The sequence below is a fragment of the Sturnira hondurensis genome, unplaced genomic scaffold (genome assembly GCF_014824575.4).
Source record: "Sturnira hondurensis isolate 20B ecotype Veracruz unplaced genomic scaffold, ASM1482457v3 Scaffold0008916, whole genome shotgun sequence".
Lineage (NCBI taxonomy): Eukaryota > Metazoa > Chordata > Mammalia > Chiroptera > Phyllostomidae > Sturnira > Sturnira hondurensis.
In genome coordinates this window covers 2893153-2914595 of record NW_028081547.1, presented here as the reverse complement: position 1 = coordinate 2914595, position 21443 = coordinate 2893153, and the positions used below count along the sequence as shown (strand labels likewise).

Genomic DNA, 21443 nt, shown 5'->3' with positions numbered 1-21443 from the left:
TTATGTTTTTTATTTTAAACAGCGAAGAGCACGAATGCAATCCCCACTATCACAAATATGCAGTTGAGTTTCCCCCACTTGAGAAAATCGCAGGGGCCAGCACATCCGGAGTGCAATGGCTAAGCCTCGCCCTGGGAAACCACCTTCATGATCATGGCGTCTCCCCTGCCAGGTGGGTCTAAAGTAGCCCCCCTAAGAGTCACAGCTGCACTAGAAAGTAGTGTTGTCCTGGGGCCTACAGGCCTGCCTGTAAAGCAAGTTTCAGAAGGTATGCTCTTGCTTAAGACAACAGAAGAATGTAGCCTGTTAAGTATGCATGAAATGTGTAGCTCTGTCCTTTTCTTTCAGCTCCTAAGATAATGTCACTGCCCTGGCCAGATGGCTCAGTTGGTTGGAGAACTGTCCTGTGCACCAGAAGGGCACATATCTAGGTTGAGGGTTCAATCCTTGGCAGGCAGGGGTGTGTACAGAAGGCAACCAGTCAATGTTTCTCTGTCACATCAATATTTCTCTCTCGTTCCCCTCCCTTATCTTTAAAATCAATAAAAACACATCCTCCAGTGAGAATTTTTTAAAAATTTTTCTAAAGATAGGGTCATTGACTCACAATCACAAGACATCTTATAAACCCCTTTTCCTGTTGAGACCGCCTAGCCACAGTCACATAGACCCAGATAGGAGGTTTAAATAGACTGGTAATGAACTTCCAAGATGAAGGGAAATTTCTTGCCCCTTTGTTTGCCTGAAATCTTGGCTTATGCTCATTTTATTAAACAAGATATATGCTCCCAAAATACCTACAAATTCAGCTACTAAAACTCCTTTAAAGATATTCTTTGCCAATGGTTCCACAGTGCGGGCCATCTTGGGGTGTGTACATGCAGGACTGATAATATCTTTGTTTATTTTTATGAAATTTATTGGGATGACATTGGTTAATAAGGTTATCTAGGTTTCAAGCGTACATTTCTATAATACATTATCCTCATATTGTATTGTCTGCCTACCGCCCAAAGTCAAATCATCTTTCATCACCATACTATTTGACCCCCTTTACCTCTTACTACGAGCAAATGAAAACCCCATGCAGAAAGGAATTGCCAACCGTTCCTGCAAGCTCTGTTTCCCCATCATACCTGTCTGCCCTCATTACCAGGCCCCAGGGAGGCCTGGGATTGCCTTACCTGCCACCAGGTGGGCCCGGCTCCGGGCACACAGGATTGCATTGAACTTGGACTCATCTGTTCCCAGACGGTTCTCCCCAGCTGCGTACAGCTCCTGGACAGACATTGGGGAAGATGGGCACGCAATGCAGACCTCATCCCAGACACCAGGCTCAGGTCACTTCTGAGAGCTGGGTAGAGGTGCCAGGCCCTGCAGGCCCAGAGGGCAAGGATATAGGAGCAGTGCCCCGGCTGTGGTCCATTCGCTGTGTGGAGCTAGACACCATCCAACCACACATCCCCTCACTGAGCAACACAAAGGATTCTGATGCTCGCAAGAACTCAGAACCAGGAGGAAGACCAAGGCCATCTAGAGCCCAGAATGGGAAAGGAACAGTTTTACCCAACTAAGGGAGCAACAGTACAAAGGGAAAAAATGGCACGAGAGGCGTGGGTGTGAGTCCTAGCTCTATAGCCAACTTGCCACGAGATACTCTGGCCCTCTCAGCCCTGTTTCCTTGTGAAGGCTGGAGTCGATTCGGGGGTCACAAACCTGAAAGCCCAAAGGGGCCAGCTGGGTAACCTGAGGAAAACTGGCTAGTTGTAGGGCCAGAGAGTGCTGAGGACCAAGGCTAATCACACAGAGGGGTGGTTACTTCCCAGTGCCAGCCAAGACAATGACAGAGAAATTCAAGCTCATGGGCACCAGTTCCATTTCACATAAACAACCAGAAATATTCATTTCTATGTAAAGTTCCCCAATCTTTACAAGCAGCTTCCCTATCTATAAGGGTGAGCATGTGAGACAGTAAATATCATTACAATTGATAGAGATCAGTTACAGATGTGGGATTTCACGATGGGTACTTTCCCTGCGTCTGGTTGCTTGTGCCATGCTTGCAAATGGGCAGAATTTGCATTTACTTGTTAAGGCCTTTGACACTGTGAGCCTAAAATATTTGCTAATTTGCAACCCCTGCAACAGATGACTTGAAAGTGCCTTCCAGCCTCAGGGAACAGCTCTTAGATCTAAAGGCACCAATACCCAGAGGAAGAGGGTGGCCCTCAGGGGCTCAGAAACTGCACAGGTCAAGGTGAGGCAGGAGCAGGTCCTATGAAGGCAGAGCAGTAGGCATGAGACCTTGAAACTGAGGCAACTTCAGCAACAGCTAGAGAATGGCCAATATAAGAAACAGGAAAACAGGAATAGGAATATTCCCACTGAGGCCACAGCCACAGTCTGGGAGCTTTGAAATTGTTCAGCCAAATCTAGAAATGGGAACAGATGTCTCAAACCAGGGAGGTGTGAAGGCAGACGCTGCAGGAGGGCATCTGGGACCAGGGCATCTGTGTGCTCCCTGCAGACATCTGAACCAGGAGTCTGGGCCCTTGCCTAGGCTCTGCCTCCAGATATCCCTGGGTACAATGCTCAACCTCTCTGAGCCTCAGTTTTCCTATCTGAAAAGCAAAATGATCCAGACTGTAAGAGTGGCTCTCTTCCAACCCTCACAAGAGGGCATTCCACAGAGGTCCTCTTCAACCTGAGAGATGGGAGAGATAAGGAGACCACGGGCAGTTCCTGGGAAGCCCTGCTGGGGACTGGGGGGAGCAGCAGGAGCAACGAGGAGGCAGAGAGGTATGGCCAGCTCGATGCCACCAGAAAGCCATGGCTCTCTCCAAAACTTCAAAGGTCTGACTTCATTAGTGGGAGACCCAAACTCCTCTAGAGGGACACTCAGATGCCTGGAAAAAGAGAGGAAATGATGACTTTTCCCCCTTTTGTCTGCAGTCACATCAGGCTGGGGACAGAGCAGAATTCTAAGGCTGTATAATGAACTTAAAAGCTGGTTTCTAGGCTCAAACCTTCAAATGCTTTATAAGGAAGTGTGAGTTCAGCCCATTTGCAAATGTAATGGCATGTGCAACCAGACAGACAAAGTACAAGGTCACATGGAGTTCCACGTTTGTAACCGGGATCTACCAAGTGCTGTGGGAGTTACTGTGTGTGTTCCCTCTTTGAGGGAGGGAAACTGAAGCCCACAGAGGTTGGATGACGTGCTCAGGGCCACACAGTTGACAAGTAACAGCGCCCTTCTGAAAGTCACAGTATCTGGAACCCACTCCTTACAGGTCCTCTTTCCACCCCAGAGCTCCTCCCTCATGCAGAAAGTGGGCCACCCGCACCACCTTAGGAAGCCCAGGGAGGGTGCCTGATCTGGCTTCACACTCACCTGAACATCTCTCTGAACGAGCGACATGTCCACATTTGCACTTTCATCCCGGTTTCCCTAAATGGAAACAGGCTGTGTGGTAAAGTCCACTCCCTGGAGTTGCACCCCTCCCTCCCCATTCCTTTTCCTCCTTGCTCAGGGATGCCCCCCTCTCCGCTCTGAGCTCTGTCATGGGCAAGGTACCTGAGAGAGAGAGATGAGGAGCCGCTGGAAGTGCCCTGACGTGTCGCTTCGAATGGCCTCCTCCAAGGTCTTTTTGAATTCTGGGAGACACAGGGAAGGCCTACCTTGTATCCCCGAGGACAAAGCTCCCCACTGAAGATACAGTCAACAGGGGGCACTGAGAAGAGAACGGCCTGGGAGGCCTGGGCTCGAGGATACAGGTGGCCCCCAACACTCTCCAGGAACACACAACTGGAAATCTAGGATGGGCTGTGAACTCCAGATTGACCGGGCCTCTCCTCGAGCTTGGCCCAAACCCAACCCACAAGGCCCTCCCTCAGTCACCTGTCCCGTGTGCAAACAGCAGGCAGGGCTGGGTCTTGGAATGAGGTGATAAGCATACCAGGAAGAAACAGATGCCCTGGGAGAGGGTATAGCCAAGACCCTGAAGACACAGGGATCTGCAGCGGGCAGAGGACCTGGGGCCGCCTAACCTGTTTTGTAGGCTCTGCTCAATTCCCGGATGTGCTCGTTGCTGCGGGAGGCGAGGATCTCAATGAGGCAGGCTTCGTCAGTGCCGGCCCCCTGCACAGAACGCAACAAACCGCAGGCTTGTTACAGCCCCCTCACTGGCACCAGGAAAGAGAGCAGGTGCCATGCCACTGCCCTCCTCCTCAAAGCACAAATCCCAGCCACAGAAGCCACAAGGAGACCCTGGGCTGCTGCTGCTATCTGACTGCTAGCAGCCAAGCTGTCCCTCACAGCCCCAGGAAAGCACCAGCTAATGACAGCCACATGGTGTCGATGAGTAGCGGTCGACAGAAGGATCATCCCCATTCCACCGACCAGAAAACTGAGCATCAGGGAGATGTTGTGACTTGTCCAAGGCCAGAGTAAACAATGGGTTGAGATGTGGACCCAGAAGTGTTTTATTCCAAGTTCAGCCCATAATGAGATGGGCTGAAAAAATGGGTTTAAACTAAGCATGAACATGTGGAAAAACAAGTCTTCGAATGGACTATGGAGCATCTGGAGACATCCAGAAACAGGCAGCAAGAGTGAGGATGAAGGGGAACCATGCCAGTGACAGCAAGAAGGTGGAGGGCAAGGCCTCCGGCCTGGCTTCTGTCAGTTTGAAGCTCAGCTGCGCTGTGACTAGTTGTGTGACCTTACACGCATTACTTAGGCTCTGTGCCTCAGCTTTCTTGCCTATAAGATGGAAGTGACACTGGTACCCACCTCATAGGAAAAGTCACGAGGACTCAATGAGTCACATAAGTTAAGCACTCAGAACAGTGCCTGTCACACAGGAAGCCCAACCAAGGCTGAGCTATTTCATGTTTCCTGCTACTGTAGATGTCCCAAGAGTTCACCAAGCACTTCCGCCAGCCCCTGACTCAGTGCTCACCACATGTCACAAGAGAGCAACCACATTCCCATTTTATAGGTGCTCAAGGACACGTAGCTGCTCAGTGACATGGACCCCAAACTTGTGCTGTTTCCAGCACCCCACAACCACTGCCACCTCATAAATGGCTGGGGGTGGGCGTTAGTGCAGAGGTCTTGGGGCCACTCCCAGGTGCCCTCCCCAACTTCCTCCAGAAGCACTCTGTAGGAGAAAGTGTGTATAGGCCCCCCACTCCAGGGCAGTGGTCCCCAACCTTGTTTGCAGCAGGGACTGGTTTCCTGGAAGACAGGATGTGGGGAGGACACAGGAGGCAGAGTTCAGGTGAGCTTCCCTTGCTCACCCACTGTGGGTGGGGAGGGACAGGTGGGCATGGGAGGAGGCAGGGCAGAGTTCTGCTAGAGGCCCAGTTCCTAACAGGCCAGAGGTTGGGGACTCCTGCTGTAGGATGTTTTGGTAGAGTCCTGTCTCCCTTCCAGGCTCCACACTTAATTCTCTACCTCCCCTCTTGGGGGCAGCAAGGGTCACTGTGCCTCTCCATCTCTGCTGAAATGTTAGATCCCTTCTGAAGCACCTGTTCTATTCACAAGAATTCTCCTTCTGTGGGACTGCCCCTCCCCATCCACAAGATTCCTGCTGTGGGCTGGGAACCCCAGGAGTATATGGAACATAGTAGACCCTGAGCTTGGGCATGACTGAGGGGCGGGGGGCACATACTAAACCAAACTAAGGCAATCACAATGTGCTTCCCTATTTGCAATCTGGATTCAGGAGCAGCTGGTCTCTTCTGTGGCTGGATCCCTGATGGGTAAATGCACAGGGATCCTCTGCCAAGCAGATGTGAGAAAGGAAGCAGGGAAACAGACGAAGCATAAAGTGGACCCAAGAAGCAGAGACTCGACAAACTCTGCCTGGGTGCCTGCTTGTGACATCGTCTGGTCCCATCTCTCTCCATGACAGGCTGCTTGTCTCTGTCCTCATAACCAAATCTCCACTTTGTTCTGCTTCAGGTCCTCGGGGGTGTTTCAGTTACTTGCTAATAATAGAGTCCTGCCCTGGCAGAGTAGCTCAATTGGTCAGACTGTCGTCCTAATATGCTAAGGATGCAGGCTCGATTGCCAGGCAGGGCACATACACGAAGCAATTACTGAATGCATCAATGAGTGGAACAATAAGTTGATGTTTCTCTCCCCTCCAAAAACCAATAAATTAAAACAATAATATTAATAATATTAAGAGTCCTAATGGAAGAGGATGACCCCTCCCATGCCTTATACCTCTCTACAACCCCACCTCCCACCATGTTTTTAGATGGAGAGAGACTGGACTTCTGGTTAAGATGGAAGCGTAGATAGATACATTGTGCCTCCTCACACAACCAAAAGAAGGACAACAATTTAAAAACAAAAAACAACCAGAACTGACAGAAAAATCAAACTGTATGGAAGTCCGATAACCAAGGAGTTCAAGAAAAAACTTTCACCCACCGGTAGGCAGGGCACAGACTGGCAGCTGGGCAGGCAGAAAGGACGCACCACAAGGCAGCGGATGAAGGACCCAGCCAGGCGGCGGATTGTGGAGGGGCACCGCGTGCAAGATGGCTGGCAGACAGGGCGGTCCCACATTTGCTCACAGATAAACCATGTGAAACTGGGGAGCAAGACAGACCACGCAACCCAGGGCCCCAGTGTGGGGAAATAAAGCCTAAAAGCACTGACTGAAAACACTTGTGGGGCTTGAGGTGCCAATAGAGACTCTCAGCCTCACAGGAGAGTTTGTTGGAGAGACCCACAGGGTCCCAGGATGTACACAAACCCACCCATCTGGGAATCAGCACAGGAAGGGCCCAGTTTGATTGTGGGTAGCAGAGGAAGTGACTGAAATCTGGCAGAGAACTGACTGAGCAGGCGCCATTGCTCCCTCTTGACTCCTCCCCCACATACAGCATCACAACCCAGTGATTGAGGTGGCCCACCCTGGTGAACACCTAAGGCTCTGCCCCTCACTACATAACAGGTGTGTTGAGAACAAAAAATGGCCCAAATGAAAGAACAGATCAAAACTCCAGAAAAAATACAATTAAGCAACCAAGAGATAGCCAACCTACCAGATGCACAGTTCAAAGCACTGGTGATCAGGATGCTCACAGAATTCATTGAATTTGGTCGCAAATTTGATGAAAAATGAAGGCTACACTAAATGAAATAAAGGAAAATGTACAGGGAACCAAAAATGATGTGAAAGAAACTGAGACTAAAATCAATGGAGTGGACCAGAAGGAAGAAAACATCCAATCAGAAAAAAAATGAAGAAACAAAAATTCAAAACAATGAGGAGAGGCTTAGGAACTTCCAGGACAACTTTAAACGTTCCAACATCGAATTATAGGGGTACCAGAAGGAGAAGAGGAAGAGCAACAAGTGGAAAACTTATTTGAACAAATAATAAAGGAGAACTTCCCCAATCTGTCAAAAAAAATAGACTTCCAGGAAGTACAGGAAGCTCAGAGAGTCCCAAACAAATTGGACCAAGGAGGAACATACCAAGAGACATCATAATTACATTAGCCAAGACTAAAATGAAGGAAACAATCCTAGGAGCAGCAAGAGATAAGGGACAGTCACCTACAGAGGAGTACCCATCAGACTGTCAGTGGATTTCTCAAAAGAGACCTTACAGGCAAGAAGGGGCTGGAAAGAAGTATTCCAAGTCATGAAATCCAAAGACCTACAGACAAGATTGCTCTATCCAGCAAAGTTTTCATTCAGAATGGAAGGGCAGATAAAGCATTTCTCAGACAAGGTCAGGTTAAAGGAGTTCATAATCACCAAGGCCTTATCATATGAAATGTTAAAGAGACTTATCCAAGAAAAAGAAGATAAAAAACATGTATAGTAAAATGACAGCAAACCCACAATTATTAATATCCACACCTAAAACAAAAACAAAAAATAAGCGCCCTGGCTGGTGTAGCTCAGTGGATTGAGCACGGACCTGCAAACCACACGATGGCGGTTCAATTCCCAGCCAGGGCACATGCCTGGGTGGCAGGCCAGTTCCCAGCAGGGGACTCACATGAAGCAACCATACATTGATATTTCTCTCCTTCTCTCCTTCCCTTCCCCTCTAAAGATAAATAAATAAAATCTTTAAAAAAAAAACAAAAACAAAAACTAAGCAAACAACTAGAATAGGAACAGAACCACAGAAATGGAGATCACATGGAGGGCTATCAACAGGGAAGTGGGAGAGAGAGAGAAGTGGAAAAGGTACAGCGAATAATTAGCATAGACGGTAGGTAGAAAATAGGGGGAGGGCAAGAATAGTATGGGAAATGTACAAGCTAAAGAACTTATGACACATGGACATGAACTAAAGGGGGGAATGTTAGAGGGATGGGGTGTGTGGGGTGGAGGGGAATGAAGGGTAGGAAATGAAACAACTGGAATAGCATAATCAATACAATATACTTAAAAATAAAAGGAAAAGAAGGCGCTTTTGTTAATGTGCTTCTGGGTGGAGGAGACGGGCTCGTTCCACATGTGTCCTCCTGGGACACATGGGGCGGGTGAGAAGAGTCCCATCTGAAAGGCAGGAAGCTGGGAGCAAGGGAAAAGGAGGCCAAGTGTCCAGCAGGGGGAGAGAGGGGAGAGAGCAGGTTCAGAAAAGGTATTTGCTCCCTGGTGAAAGGGGTGGGCCTGCCAGGCACCCAGAGAACCTAAATAGAAAGATCCAGCCCCCAAAATGAACTAGGGAGGAGAAAAACAAAACAAAACAAAACAAAACAAAGATGGAGAGAGACTTAGATGTTTCCTGACAATGAATGACATTCATTCTCCACTTTGGGAAGTCAGTGAAGTTCCCCTTTTAAGGCACTTGGACTCCAGGCCGAGGGGGCCTAGGAACCGAAATGACAACAGTAGCTAGTGAGTGGACAATGACACACTGGCGTGTCCAGGCCTCCCCATCCCAGGGGCTGTGTCCAAGCACATGAACACACACATACACACCTTGATGGCTTCTTTTATCTCATAAACGTCAAAGAGGACTGGGGTCTTCATCATAGCCAAGATAGTCTTCTCAAAGTTTCCTGACAGCTCAGATTTCAGATCTTTGATCAAATCCTGATCAGATATTCAAACAAATAAACAAAAAACCTGTTTACAGAATCCACAGAAGGTGATTAACAAGGAGAGAATCAGAGATCTTAGGACTGGGAGCATCAAAAAAAAAAAAAAAAAGGAAAGGAAGAAAGAAAGAAAAAAATAAAAGCCAAATCTCCACCCCCAGCCCAGACCTGTAGAGTCAAAGCCTGCATTTGCCCCCAGTCCCCAGGGCATCTGAAGCACACTAACACTGGAGAAGGAACTGGCTAGAACACTAGGCTCTTCAATATTTACCCAGGTTTTACCTTTCAAAAAGGCCGAAAAGTTCAAAATATGCCCCCTTTACATTTGTTCAGTTCTGAAAGCCTTTTTCTTCAAAGCCCTGCTATCAGCTAGACCTCCCAGGGTAGCTGTGAGGAGGGCAGGGACAGCAGCCAGGGTTCCCAGGAGGGACACAGGCCACGTGGGAGTGGAGTGGAAATAACTGGCCAGGGTCTCGGTGGATCACGGCAGAGCCAGGGTAAGAAACCAGATCTCCGTGCACCTTGCATCAAACCTCAGCACCCTATGAGCTCCGGATTTCTCCCTCAGAGCATCATTCACCCCTAAGAAGATGCCATCTGTCGAGAGCCCACGGGCTGGGTGGGCAGCAGGAAATACCCTAATGTGCCCTCCAGTCCATGCAGGAGATGGAGGCCTACTGGGCCCCGAGGAAAAGCTGGGTGCGTAGGGCTGTGCCGGAGGATATGCCTTGACTCAGGAGGGACCAGGCCTCTCCGTACACTTCCCTACACACACTCACCTTCCCATAAGCTGTCTTGAAGGAGAGGAGGATCTGCTGCCGCTGCTTGTTGGAGCGACTCCCCAGGCAGTCAATGATGGCCTGCTCGTCAGTCCCTGGAGGAAACGGAGGTGGGAGTAGCAGGGCTGGGGGTCATGGGGATGCTTGGCAGCTGCAGACTTCCAGGCGTGGGTCCTCCCATTCTTCTGGGCACCCCAACTGTCCATCTCTCTGCTACTACTGGGGCCAGGCTGCCTCCACCCAGCGATCCCAGCCCACAGAGCCACTGGCCAACTGCCTTGGGAAAGAGGGGCGGGGGGCAGTGGACATTTGAGCCACCAGGACCTCACCAAAGCCTTTCATAGCCTTTCGCAGGACCTCAGCGTCTCGCAAGGGGTCAAAGCCAGGAGCATCCGTGATGGTGCCTCGTGTTCCAAACTGCTCAGACAAACAGACTTGGTGAGATGTTGCATCCCGCAGACGTAAAAGAACTGCCCCACCCCAGACTCTGGGAGTAACCTCTTCTCTAAAAGTTGGGGTACCTGAAGGAATTCACAATTATCAGCACAGAGGAATCTACACTGAGTGGCCCTAATGTGACCATTATCTGTCCTGTGTCCTGGTACTGAAGCTTCAGTCTGGTTCCCATGGCTAGGAGCCTGCCTATCTATAATGGAGTCCTGATGCTGAAGAATCTGCCCTACTCCCAGGTCCTCCAGGGCTGGCCTGGATTCCTGCTGAGGAAGAGACCTCAGGTGCAGGAGCCATTGGCTTCCTGATGCTTTACCACGAAAGCACATGTGAGCACACAGCAGGGTCCTCCCAATGGGGCCCAGTTAGTCCATAAAGCACCTCTGGGGGATGAAGGCGTCCAACCCTCACGATGGTCCCTGCAGCCTGACCAGCTCCTGGACCAGCACTGGTCTCCTGGTGTGTTTTCTAGACTCTACAACCTGCTTGCCAGCCTCATTGCTTCCTGGTCACCGACAGCTGTGCTCCCCAGCACACTTAAATGTCCCTGTCTAAATGGTCTTTTGATGGATTACCTTCTGAGGTTAATACAAACTGATTTTAACAGAGTTGAAAACTCTGATAAACTCAGAGAAAAGATGAGATGGAAGGAAGGGTGGGAGGACGCAGAGCAGGGGAGGAGTGGGGGGACGTGTCAGGGAAAGAGGAGAGGGGGCCCTCTGTCTAAAAACAGTCCTCAAACACATACCACTAGCCTTGCATTTGCCTGGTTTGGCCATGTAACCATGGCAATGAATTCTAGGCACTGCAAACATCAACTGCTCTGCAAAATGAGCCCAGAGTAGCTCTAAAGAAAAAGCCAAAGGAGGTTTCACAAATCCTCTCAAATGAGTTGGGGGGTGGGCATATCCAGGAGCGGAAGACTGAGAGGTCTGGAGCATAAAGCCATGAGCCAGTAACCTGAGGAGTTCTTACAGAACAGAGCCTGGCAATAAAGAAATAACAGGAGAATGAAGAGCACTAGGGACATTCACACCCACTCGCACACAGAACATGTAACCAAACTGGGAGAGACAGGGCAGCTCCCTAGGTCTTCAGGAATATACACTGGGGCTGGGGAGTCTATGAGAAACTGACACTGTTAAAACAAGAAGTTGAGCCGGAGGACTGAGCCCTGGCCTGTCCCCGCCAGACCCTCCGCAGCCTTGCTAGCAGTGGACACTGGGCCATACCTCTTGGGCCTTTGGAGCCAAACTGGGACTGAAGGTAGCACAGGGCTGGTACTCACCTGGGCTGGAGGTACAGCAGGGGTGACAGTCCCGGACCCTTGGTACCCTGGGTAGCTTGGCACTGGCTGCTGCTGCTGCCCAGAAGGTGGCACAGGTGGCTGCCCAGGGTAGGTCACTGGTGGCTGGCCAGGGTAGGCCCCTGGGGGCTGCTGTCCAGGAGGAGGCATTGGCTGACCTGGCACAGGGGCTCCTGGGTATGGCGGGTAGGAGGGCATCCCAGATGGTGGTGGGTTTCCTCCAGGGGATGGGTACATTCCATAAGGAGGAACAGGCTGCTGGGTAGAAGGGGGCTGCCCAAAACCTCCAGGGGGGATAGGAGGGTAACCGGCCCCTGGGGCCCCAGGGTACATGTTTGGCACGTTGGCTCCTCCGAATGTCCCGGATATGTTGGCTGCCTGAAAGTCCACAAAGTAGAGCTTAAGACTAATGAAGAGGCCAAGCAGGGCCCCAGGGACAGCACTGCAGACCACACAGAAAACACCCAGGTGAGAAAGTCTAACCCAATCCCACTGCCAGAGGAAGAGGGAGTCTTCTTCACCGTCCGTCCCTGTCCTGAGCCCTGCAGCAGGGTTCCAGGGCCTGCACTAGGACCCTCAGCAGAGTCTGAGCACCTGGATACTATCTTACCTATATCCCACCTGCACTGCCAAATCCCCAACCTGCTCTTGTACCCAATGCCCCCACCCCTGCTCTCATTACCACATGGTTTACTTGTGGCAATTTGCTATCTCTTCTCAGCAAAGAATGCCCCAGGGCTGAGCCTGTGTGGGCTTTTTTATTCACATATCCCAGTACCCAGAATAGGCCTGGCACAAATTAGACCGCCTATTGGTTGCCCTGTTTACATTGAACATACATTTATTTTCAGGTTACAGAATTTACTATTTTAAAAGCAAAGCAACAACTAAAAGCAGCATGTCTGTCCATGCTACCAGGCACCCACTCCCAGGCCCAACCAGAATAGTCATCCACAGGCACGTATACATACACATGGACATGCAGGTGGACACTTGTACATAGCACATACAAGTACCCACCTTACGTACCCACGTACGTACCCAATACACACACGCGTACCCACCCTCACCTCCCTGCAGACCTTATCCTGAGTTCATACAGAAGGCACTCAATACACATTCCACAAAGGCACCACCCTACCCAATCCCCCAGAGTTGAAAAGGACCTAACAGACTGTGTGCCTAATACATTCCTCTTCCCGATTTTACAGCTGGATGAATGGGGATGCAGGAGGGACTGTGAGCAGGAGAGAGCCCTGATAAAAACCCAGATGTTCTAAAATGCCCCTCAATACACTCAGCACTCATAAGTAACACACACAGACACCTCTGACACCAGGGAAGCCAGCAGCCTATGCACCTCTGGCCATGCAGGAGTGGGCCCAGGGTCAGCCCAGCAGGCAGGTAGCACTCACCATTCCCGAGAGGTAGTCCTGGTTGAACTGCCCTGCATAGTTGGCCACGTTATCCAGCCCGATAGGGGGCATGTTGGGTGGGGGGTAGCCAGCACCTCCCCAGGCACCACCACCTGAAAGCAACACCAAGCCTGTTAGCCCCTGGCCAGCCCCCAACAGGGGACGGCAGAGACAGCAAGCTCCCAGGTGTCCCACAGGGGCATGCTAAGCAGGGTCCTGGTAACAGCACTACAGACCACACAGAAACACCCAGGCAACAAAGTCTAATCCAATCTCACTGCCAGAGGAAAAGAAAGAGACTTCTCCTTTCAGGGAGGAAGGGGGTGGGTCAGCAAATATTCCCAAGTCCCTCTGAGGGGTACTGAGTATGCAGGTGGGTCAAAGGCAGACCTGTCCCCCTGGGATCACCAGCATGGAGCAGCAGTGCAGACACAAGGACAGGTCATTTTAGGACACTGTATCAATCCCATGACAGCAGTGAGCTCAGGGAGCATGGACAATCCAGGGACATGCAAAAGCACGGTGTGGGTCAGGAGAGTCCTATAGCTGTGGCTGTCTGCTATCATCACAAGTCTGTCAGGGGCGGAGAGACGCAGGTTGGAAAGATGGAGGGAGGGAGATGGGCCTGAATCACAGAAAACACAGACACCGTTCTTGGAAGGATAGTGAGAGTGCATCAGTGAAAAGCCCCAGCTCTGAAACCAGCAGAACCAGGGTATGCGCTCTGCAGCAAGGCCCTCACCACTGTGGTGCAGTTTTCACTACTGACACGTGGGGATGATAATTAGTGTTTGTTTCAAATTGCTATGCTGAGGACTGAGAGTTCATGTCCGTGCAGGGCTTAGCTGGGTGCCCAATGAGCTCCTGTGTTACAGCTGTCATTGTGACAAGCAGCATGGCAGCTAACCTCATCGCGCAGGCTGCTGTCCTGTTAGATGCATGTGTGCTCCACAGCATTAAGGCCCTGAAACCTCAAGTTTGGCTTTCCAGCTGCAGGGCTCTGGGACACAGGTCAGAGCCTTCCCAGAATCACCTCGCTGCTCTCTCTTGCTTCTCAGAAGCTGAAAGAGGTGGCAGTGGCAGAACAGGAACAGGATTCCTACCAGAGAGAGGGGGCTCAGGCCAGCACTGGCAAATCTGGACAAGGGCTTGTTCAAAGCGAAATGGCCCAGATCAACCCCTGATAAGCCAGTGTGGAGCTGTCTCTAGTTCTGGGCCTGCTCTCCACCAGTGGACTGGGAGGGCGGGTCCAAATGGCCTGTGGGGCCCTTGGCAAATGTGCCCAAGGATCTCATGGGGCGAGGGGCAATGCAGCTCTGGATGACCAGCCTGGAATGACACCTTCTCTCCCCCTCATCCCAGGAGCCCTCAAGTTTCCTCTCCCCTGAAGGTCAGATCTCATTTCAGGAATCCAGGTGTGAAGAGCACCATTGTGTCTGGGGCCAGGTTCTAAGCACCTCACCTCCTGGTGCATCCTCGCAGCTACCAATTCACAGCTCCTGGCAGCCATAAGAGGAACACCTGACTGACAGAGACCACTTTCACTTCCTCCCATGTGCAGGTCCCCTGCCACTGCAAAACCATACACTCTGAGCACAGGGTAGAAGTGACAAGTCACCTAACAGTGCTTCAAGGACATCTATGCCAGACAGAGGCTTTACCTAGCTACCTTGTTAGTATCTGGGACAGCCCAGTGAGGAAGACATTCATGAAGTCATTTTCAAAGGAGAAAACTGAGCCAGAGAAGAGAGGGCATCTGCCCACTGCTATCAGCTAATAAGTTAAGAGACCTGGCCCTGGCCTTCCAGGGGCAGCTTCGAACGTAGTATCTCCTGGCCTCAGGGTCCATGCTCCCCTCCAACCACCTCCAGACACCTGCCCCTCCGCCCTCTGGCTACACTGTGGGGGACAACGGGAATGAGGAAATGACTGGAAAGAAATCCCCCCAACCCTCTTACCTGGTGCAGCTGGGGGGTAGCCACCTGCAGGTGGTGGGTAGCCTGGATAGCTCATGGTCAGATCTGAAAGGAAGAAAAAAGCCACTCAGGGTCTGCCGCGAGCTCCCACCAACCTTACCAACAGCTTCCTGGGAGAACAGCAACACCTACAAGCCAGGACCCCACAGAAGAAATTCCACCAGGATGGACTGTGGCAACCAGTTTACCCTCTACCTGCCAGGGCCTCCAGCTACAACTAGCAAACGAGGCCACAGGTCTTCAGGGCCAGGCTCAGGCCTACACCCACTACAGGATTTGCCACCCAGAAGCAGTGGGTTTCTTTGAAAACCCCTTTCACCCTCAGCTCACTCCCAGCTCTCTTGACAAGGGAGGCTGCGTGTGCACAGGTGCTCTCCTGCCTCAGGACAGCACACTGCCTCCTCCTCTTCAGGGGTCCAGGTCTGTTTGCCTTTGTCTCCAGTGTCCTTATCACCATCCATCCAACAGGAGACCAGAGCCCATCTTCCTATGCCCAACCTGCAGATCCCCCCACACTCTCACAGCAGCCCCTAGACTGGATCGGCCCCAGGCTACACTCTCATTCTCCAGCCCCTGGTTCATCTTGCAAGGGAACCAGACATGGAATCATTGCTCCCAGAAACAAGAAAGGACTTTGGGAGGGCTCATCTGACCCAGGATCTGGAATCAAGTGAGCCAGCACTGTCCTGTGTCTGAGATGGGGCAGCTGGAACTCAGGAAAGGTAGGTGACTTGCAGATCAGTAGCAAGGGAAAAAAGTAGGCCTGGGAGCAGGGGCCCTGACAGGCTGGTGCTAGATGAGATACTTGCTCTCAAAAGTCCCTTTGTATACAGACCCCTCTGCCATGTCCCATGTTAATTAAACTGCCCAGAAGAGACACTGATCTGCTGTGACATCTGCCACTCACAAGCTGCAGGCCTTCCTTGAGGTATCACAGGTCTCTGCAGGGTGGGCCTAGTTCTAAGCCCTGGGATGAGGTCATTTGTTTTGGTCAGTGGGCCCAGAGGTTACTGTAGGCAAAGCAATGGAAGGCCAGACAATGGCCATGGGATATCGGAAAGAGCTAAAATTGGCTACCTGCAGCATGGACCAAAGACCTTTGTATATCGTAAGCACCATGGTCAAGACCCGAGTGGGGCTGCTCTGAGACTGATTCACTGAGCAATCGGCACAATGCCCTCCAGGTCCTGCCCTGGGCCTGACCCTTATGCCAGAACCCTCAGACCTCGCTGGTGTGGAGATACCCTGGGCATCTGAATGATGGATGAGCCAGGAACCTCCTGATGGGAGAAGAAGGAACTCCTGTGCCAGAGAACAGGGTGAGCTGTGGTTGTGTTCCCAACACCCTTCTCCCTGGAGACCACCACTAACTACACAAAAACTCTGGGCACCAAAGACCCTGTCTGCTTCTCATCTTCTCCCAAAGTCATGAGAGCAAAAGGCCAGCCACAGCCAGGTGGCAGGGAGAAAACAAAAGTGGGATACTACCCTGTTCCACACCGCAAAATAAACTTCAGCCAGAACAAAGATATAAATGTAACAAGTAACCCCAAACTCCAAAGACATAAAATCGAAGGTCTGCATGATAAGAAAAATATAAGGAAAACAACAAAAAGATAAAAATGACAAATTTACAAAAACAGCGTTACCATAAGAAAAAGACCAATAACCTCTAGAAAAACTTAAATGATGAGAACAGGTGATTACAGAGAAAGAACTAAAGATTAAAGAGGGTCACACTCACTAATATGCTGAAAATCACCAATTAAAAATAGAGATGTCAAAATTAAAAATGACACACTCTTTGACCCAGAAACTCAACTTCTGGAAATCTATTTTGCTGAGACACTTCCACCTGTGTGAATGATCCACACATGGACTTGGCAGCAGCGTTACTGGTTAAAACAAACCCCTAAATAGGAGCCTAAACGAATCACCACGGAGCCATACAATGGATACTCTGTAGCTATTTTTAGAATAGCCAGCTCTATATATGGGGATATCAAATGATCCTCATTACTAATCAAGGTATAATACTAAGCTAGCATTTTTTAAAAAGAAAACACACAAACTTAGTTAGAGTGTGTGTACATATACACATTCACTGAGACCATTTCTGGAACGATAAACAAGAAACTGGGTAACACTGGTTGCCTTTGGCCATAAAAACTAAGGAGGGAAACAAAGCTTACTGTTTGTATTTGCATTTTGTGCCATGTAAGTATTGCCTATCTGAAAAAAAAAAAAACTTTTAAAAGGCCCAATTCAGATGGAGATTTCTAAACTCACTGGAGGCTGGGGCTGTTCTTACAAGATTTGTGTAACATATACAGGGTCCATTCAGTCTCAGACAGCCCCCCACTGAGCCTGGGGTTAGCATTATTACATAAATATATACCATGGGAATCGGGACTGGACTGCTGGTGTTCTCCACCTGGGTGTTCCCCGCCTGGGCAGGACCACAGGTCAGCCTCAGCCTGCTCCCCAGGGTGACTGTTCACGCCTACCAGGGCCTCAGGGTTCCCAGCAAGAGTCAGAGACTCTGTTCCCTGGCAATGAAGGCAGCCCTAGCATGCCCCACAGGTTGGGTTTAACCCACTCCAAAGAGTAATCCTCTGTCTCTGGGTCTCCCTCTCTCCCCAAGAGACCTCCAGTCTTCCCTCCTGAAAGAACAGTAGTTTTTTCCATTTCCTGCCTGAAATAATTTCAGGTCTATACTCCACTCCCTTCTTTTTCTCCAAGTCTCTTCAGAAGCAGAGGTCGTCCCAGGTGTGGTTTGGAGAGTGCAGAGCAGGGGCACCCCTCCCCCTCTCCTCCTCCCCACCTCCCCATACTGGCAACAATTGGGTATGCTGGATAATGGAGACCTGAGGCGGATTCCTGTTCAATTCCTCCCTTACCTTCTGCCTGGAACTCCAGCCTGCCGCGATCTCCTGGTATTCTGACCAACAGCAAACATCTCAAGGTGCTCTCTCAGCTTTACATCCACTGATATAGCAAGGGCTAAGGACAGACACTCCTGAACGGTCACAGCTGACCAGTCCCCAGCTAGACAACAGTGGGTACCACCTAACTGGCCACCTAACTAAACCACAAAACAGCGCACATTTCCCCATGGCACTCAGAACAGTGTAAGGAGGGCTTCCAACAAATGAGGGTTCTAACACAACTCCCACGGCTAAAAACGCCAATTTAACTCCCAGGAGAAAAGCAGGCCAGATGGAGAGCGTGGGGCAACCTTGGGGTGCACCACCCTCTCTCCCAGTGCCGGCCTCTTCCCTCCCCAACCAGAGCCTGTCCTCCAAGGCTGCAGGGAACCTCATGTGGTTCTAACTGGACTTTTACAATCTTCCTTACTTTTCTGAAAATTAAGAAATCTGCTCATCCTTCAGTCTGGTCTCCCCTTCTTCTAAAAGAAGCCACCACTAGGGCCTGCTGTCATTGGCAAAGTTGTTCCAGGACCCCAGGGCCGCCATGTCCTGGGCTCAGAAGGGAGCTAGGCAGGGCCTCTGCCCCCTTCCCTGGCCCCTGCCCCGCAAAGCCTGTGCAACCCCACTGCCCACCACAGAAGGGAATACAGTGCCAGGCGCTCCAGCAGACGTGCTTTCTCTTTGGTGTCCTTGAGTATCACACCCTCTGGGCCTCTCTCCTATTTCTGTCCTCTCACAAAGAAAAAGGTGCCTGGGGGGGAATGCTTCACATTGCTGACACAATTCTAACAGGGCACATGTGGCTCTAGTCACAGAACTCTACTCGGGACTCGGAGCAGGCAGATGGCTTTTCAGGATTGCTCCAATTCTTAGAAAGCAGAAGTTCTAAGGGGAACTTTGGGCCTGTGGTCCTGCCCCTCCCGAGGCTGCTGCAGCCCGAACACCGCCCTCCCTTCTTCACTGGGCCGTCTACCTGCAGCTGTGCGCCTACCTGCAGCTGTGCGCCTGATTCAGCCAGCTGTGGCCTCTGGGCAAACTTGTGTTTCTCAAACTTCAGTCTGTAAAACAACCCCCTGCTGAGTTTGTTAACACCAGATTGCTGGGTCCCTCCCCCCCAGTGTGTGAATCAGGAGGTCTGAGTCTGGGAGAGGGCCCCGGATGCTGCTGGACTAGGGAGCACACTCTGGGCAGCACTGCCTCACCATGCAGGAGGCTCCCCTGGAGAGCTCACTAAAAATGCAGCAGGCCAGGCCCAGTCGTTCTGGGCCGTTCCACATGGAACCTGAAACTTAAACAAGCACTCCCATCCCCACCCCCATCACCATCCCCAGCAATTCTGTGCTCCACTCTAGAAAACACTCTTAGTTTAAGGTACTTAGACATGTCCTGGCTTTTATGCTCAGCAGTTGCCTCTGAGGAAAAGCACCAGAGCCCGGGTGGCCCAGGATCCCATCAAAACCGAGTTTCAGAGAGCGGAGGGACTTTGGAAAAATACAGCAGGTATGCAGGGGGCTTTTCAGGGACTGTAAAAGGACCTGTCCCCTACGGCTGTGTACACATACACACATACACAATACATACATATACATACACAAATATACCATTAAATATCAAGGGCTCTGTAACGGCACTAGACATAGTCCCCAAATACAGGAATCTAGAAAAGGCAGAATTACCCAGAACAAGGGCCTCACTCCTCCTACCCAACAACTCTGGATGGAAAATATGGGTGGGACTCCGCACCTCAACAAACACCTTCTGGGGTCCTGCCTGACTTTCAGGAACGTGGGAGAAAAAGGAGGGGTGGAAGGCTGTGCATGTTTGGGGGTGGGAGCATATGGGTGACCTGCACTTTCCACTCGATTGTGCTGTGACTCTAAAACTACTCTACAAATAAGTTACAAGTGAATATTTAAAAACGAACAGAATATAAGCACTATGCAGGGAAATTCAAACAGAACATAAAGATACAAAGTGAAAAGCAAAAGTCACTCTCCTCTCTAACCCCCCTACCCAAAGGTTACCACTGAACAGTTTCTAAAATAGAATTCAACACCAAAACCAAACCACACATACATGGCCCCTGGCCAGTGTGGCTCAAGTTAATTGGCTAAGCATCCTCCTGCAGAGTGAAGAGTCACCAGTTCGATTCCAGGTCAGGGCACATGCACAGGTTGTGGGCCCAGGCCCTGATTGGGGTGCACTCGAAAGGCAACAGGTCGATGTTTCTCTCACATCGATGTTTCTTTCCCTCTCTTGCTCCCTCCCTTCCCCTCCCTCTAAAAATATGTTTTAAAACCACACACATATAAATGTAAATGGATAAATGTTTGTGTATATTAGTTTATATATATTGATATATTAGATATTTTTTTTTAAAAAACAGGTATTTATTTGCTTATCGGCAAACTCTCCTCCCTCCAGTACAAAGCTGTAATTAGACTAGGTGCGATTAGTCATCCGCATTCCTACCCCTACTGCAATACCTCCTGCAGGCAGACCTCCTGGCGCTACTGGGGAGGGGAAAGGTTAGCCAGCCTTCTGCTGGTCTGAGCAGCTCCTGGCCTCGTACACTACCCAGAGCATGGGACATTCCTCCCCAGGCCACTGCGCTGGACGGTGGGAGGCAACAACCCAGAGCAGTCTGTGAATGGGACTCAAAGCAAGACAGAAACGTCTATTTAATGTAGCTCAGTTCCAAAACTCTTATGGAAAACGATCTCAAGCGGTGCGACCTGGAGCCAGACCCTCACCTCCACAGACCTCACTATCCCATGGGTGTGTGACAGGGGACTTCCCTTTTCAGGGCTCTTCCTCCCACTGATTTCAGGACCCCTGAAGGGAACACACCTCTTTAGGTTTCCAGCCCAGTCCTACGTTTACAGACTCCCAAAATGTCCACACTAGAAGAGATATGGAAGATTATCTAGTTTCCAGCCGCCTCAGTGTCATAGCTAAAACATGCTGGGGACATGGCTTATTCAAGTCTCAAACACATGCTAGAACTCGGCCGCTGAGAGCAGAGCTGCCTTCCTCCCCCTCACAGTGCTGCAAAACCTGTGGCCATTTCAGCCTGAGCCAGGCTGGCTTATTTGATGGTCCCCGCTGGTCCTGCAGTAGGTGACCTACTTAAAAACTCCTCCTCTAAGGGCAGTGGAAAGACAGTGCAGTAACTGAACTTTGAACTGAGGTAGGCCAAGGCCATTCCTCAAGGTCTGGACATTCCAGAAACCTTCAGGAGCTCAGCTCACATCACTTCCCTCTCCCCATACCTATGGAAAGGGAAGGAGGAGGCCAGGCATAGCCCAAGCTCTGCCACAAGCAGTCAGAGAAAGGCTGTCTCAGGTCTAACCTGGACCCCCGTCCCCAGCTCAGTGCTGGCAAGCATAAACAGTGCTTCCTGACCTGTGTTCACCAACACAACTGAACATCTTGCAAGTTGAGAATTTACTCAGTTAAAAAAAGAAAGAGATTTGTTTTCCAAAATCTTTGGAAAA

The 21443-nt window shown here is 50.5% G+C and overlaps 1 protein-coding gene and 1 non-coding gene across 3 annotated transcripts in view; both read right to left on the bottom strand.

The window, feature by feature from the left end:
* Positions 1-21443, bottom strand: part of ANXA11 (annexin A11) — a 45186-nt gene that overhangs the window by 7460 nt on the left and 16283 nt on the right. For both annotated transcript variants that reach the window (XM_037056388.1, XM_037056387.1), the window contains exons 2-11: positions 14999-15061; positions 13041-13153; positions 11608-12003; positions 10199-10286; positions 9870-9964; positions 8972-9085; positions 4051-4141; positions 3578-3657; positions 3395-3451; positions 1185-1278 (exon numbers count right to left, since the gene is read on the bottom strand). In XM_037056388.1, coding sequence (XP_036912283.1) covers positions 1185-1278; positions 3395-3451; positions 3578-3657; positions 4051-4141; positions 8972-9085; positions 9870-9964; positions 10199-10286; positions 11608-12003; positions 13041-13153; positions 14999-15053 — 1183 coding nt within the window. In that variant the 5' untranslated portion in view covers positions 15054-15061. The remainder of the gene's footprint in view (positions 1-1184; positions 1279-3394; positions 3452-3577; positions 3658-4050; positions 4142-8971; positions 9086-9869; positions 9965-10198; positions 10287-11607; positions 12004-13040; positions 13154-14998; positions 15062-21443) is intronic.
* LOC118993871 (U1 spliceosomal RNA) lies at positions 21-180 on the bottom strand. The gene has a single exon (XR_005067957.1). It is a non-coding gene; the product is annotated as a U1 spliceosomal RNA (small nuclear RNA).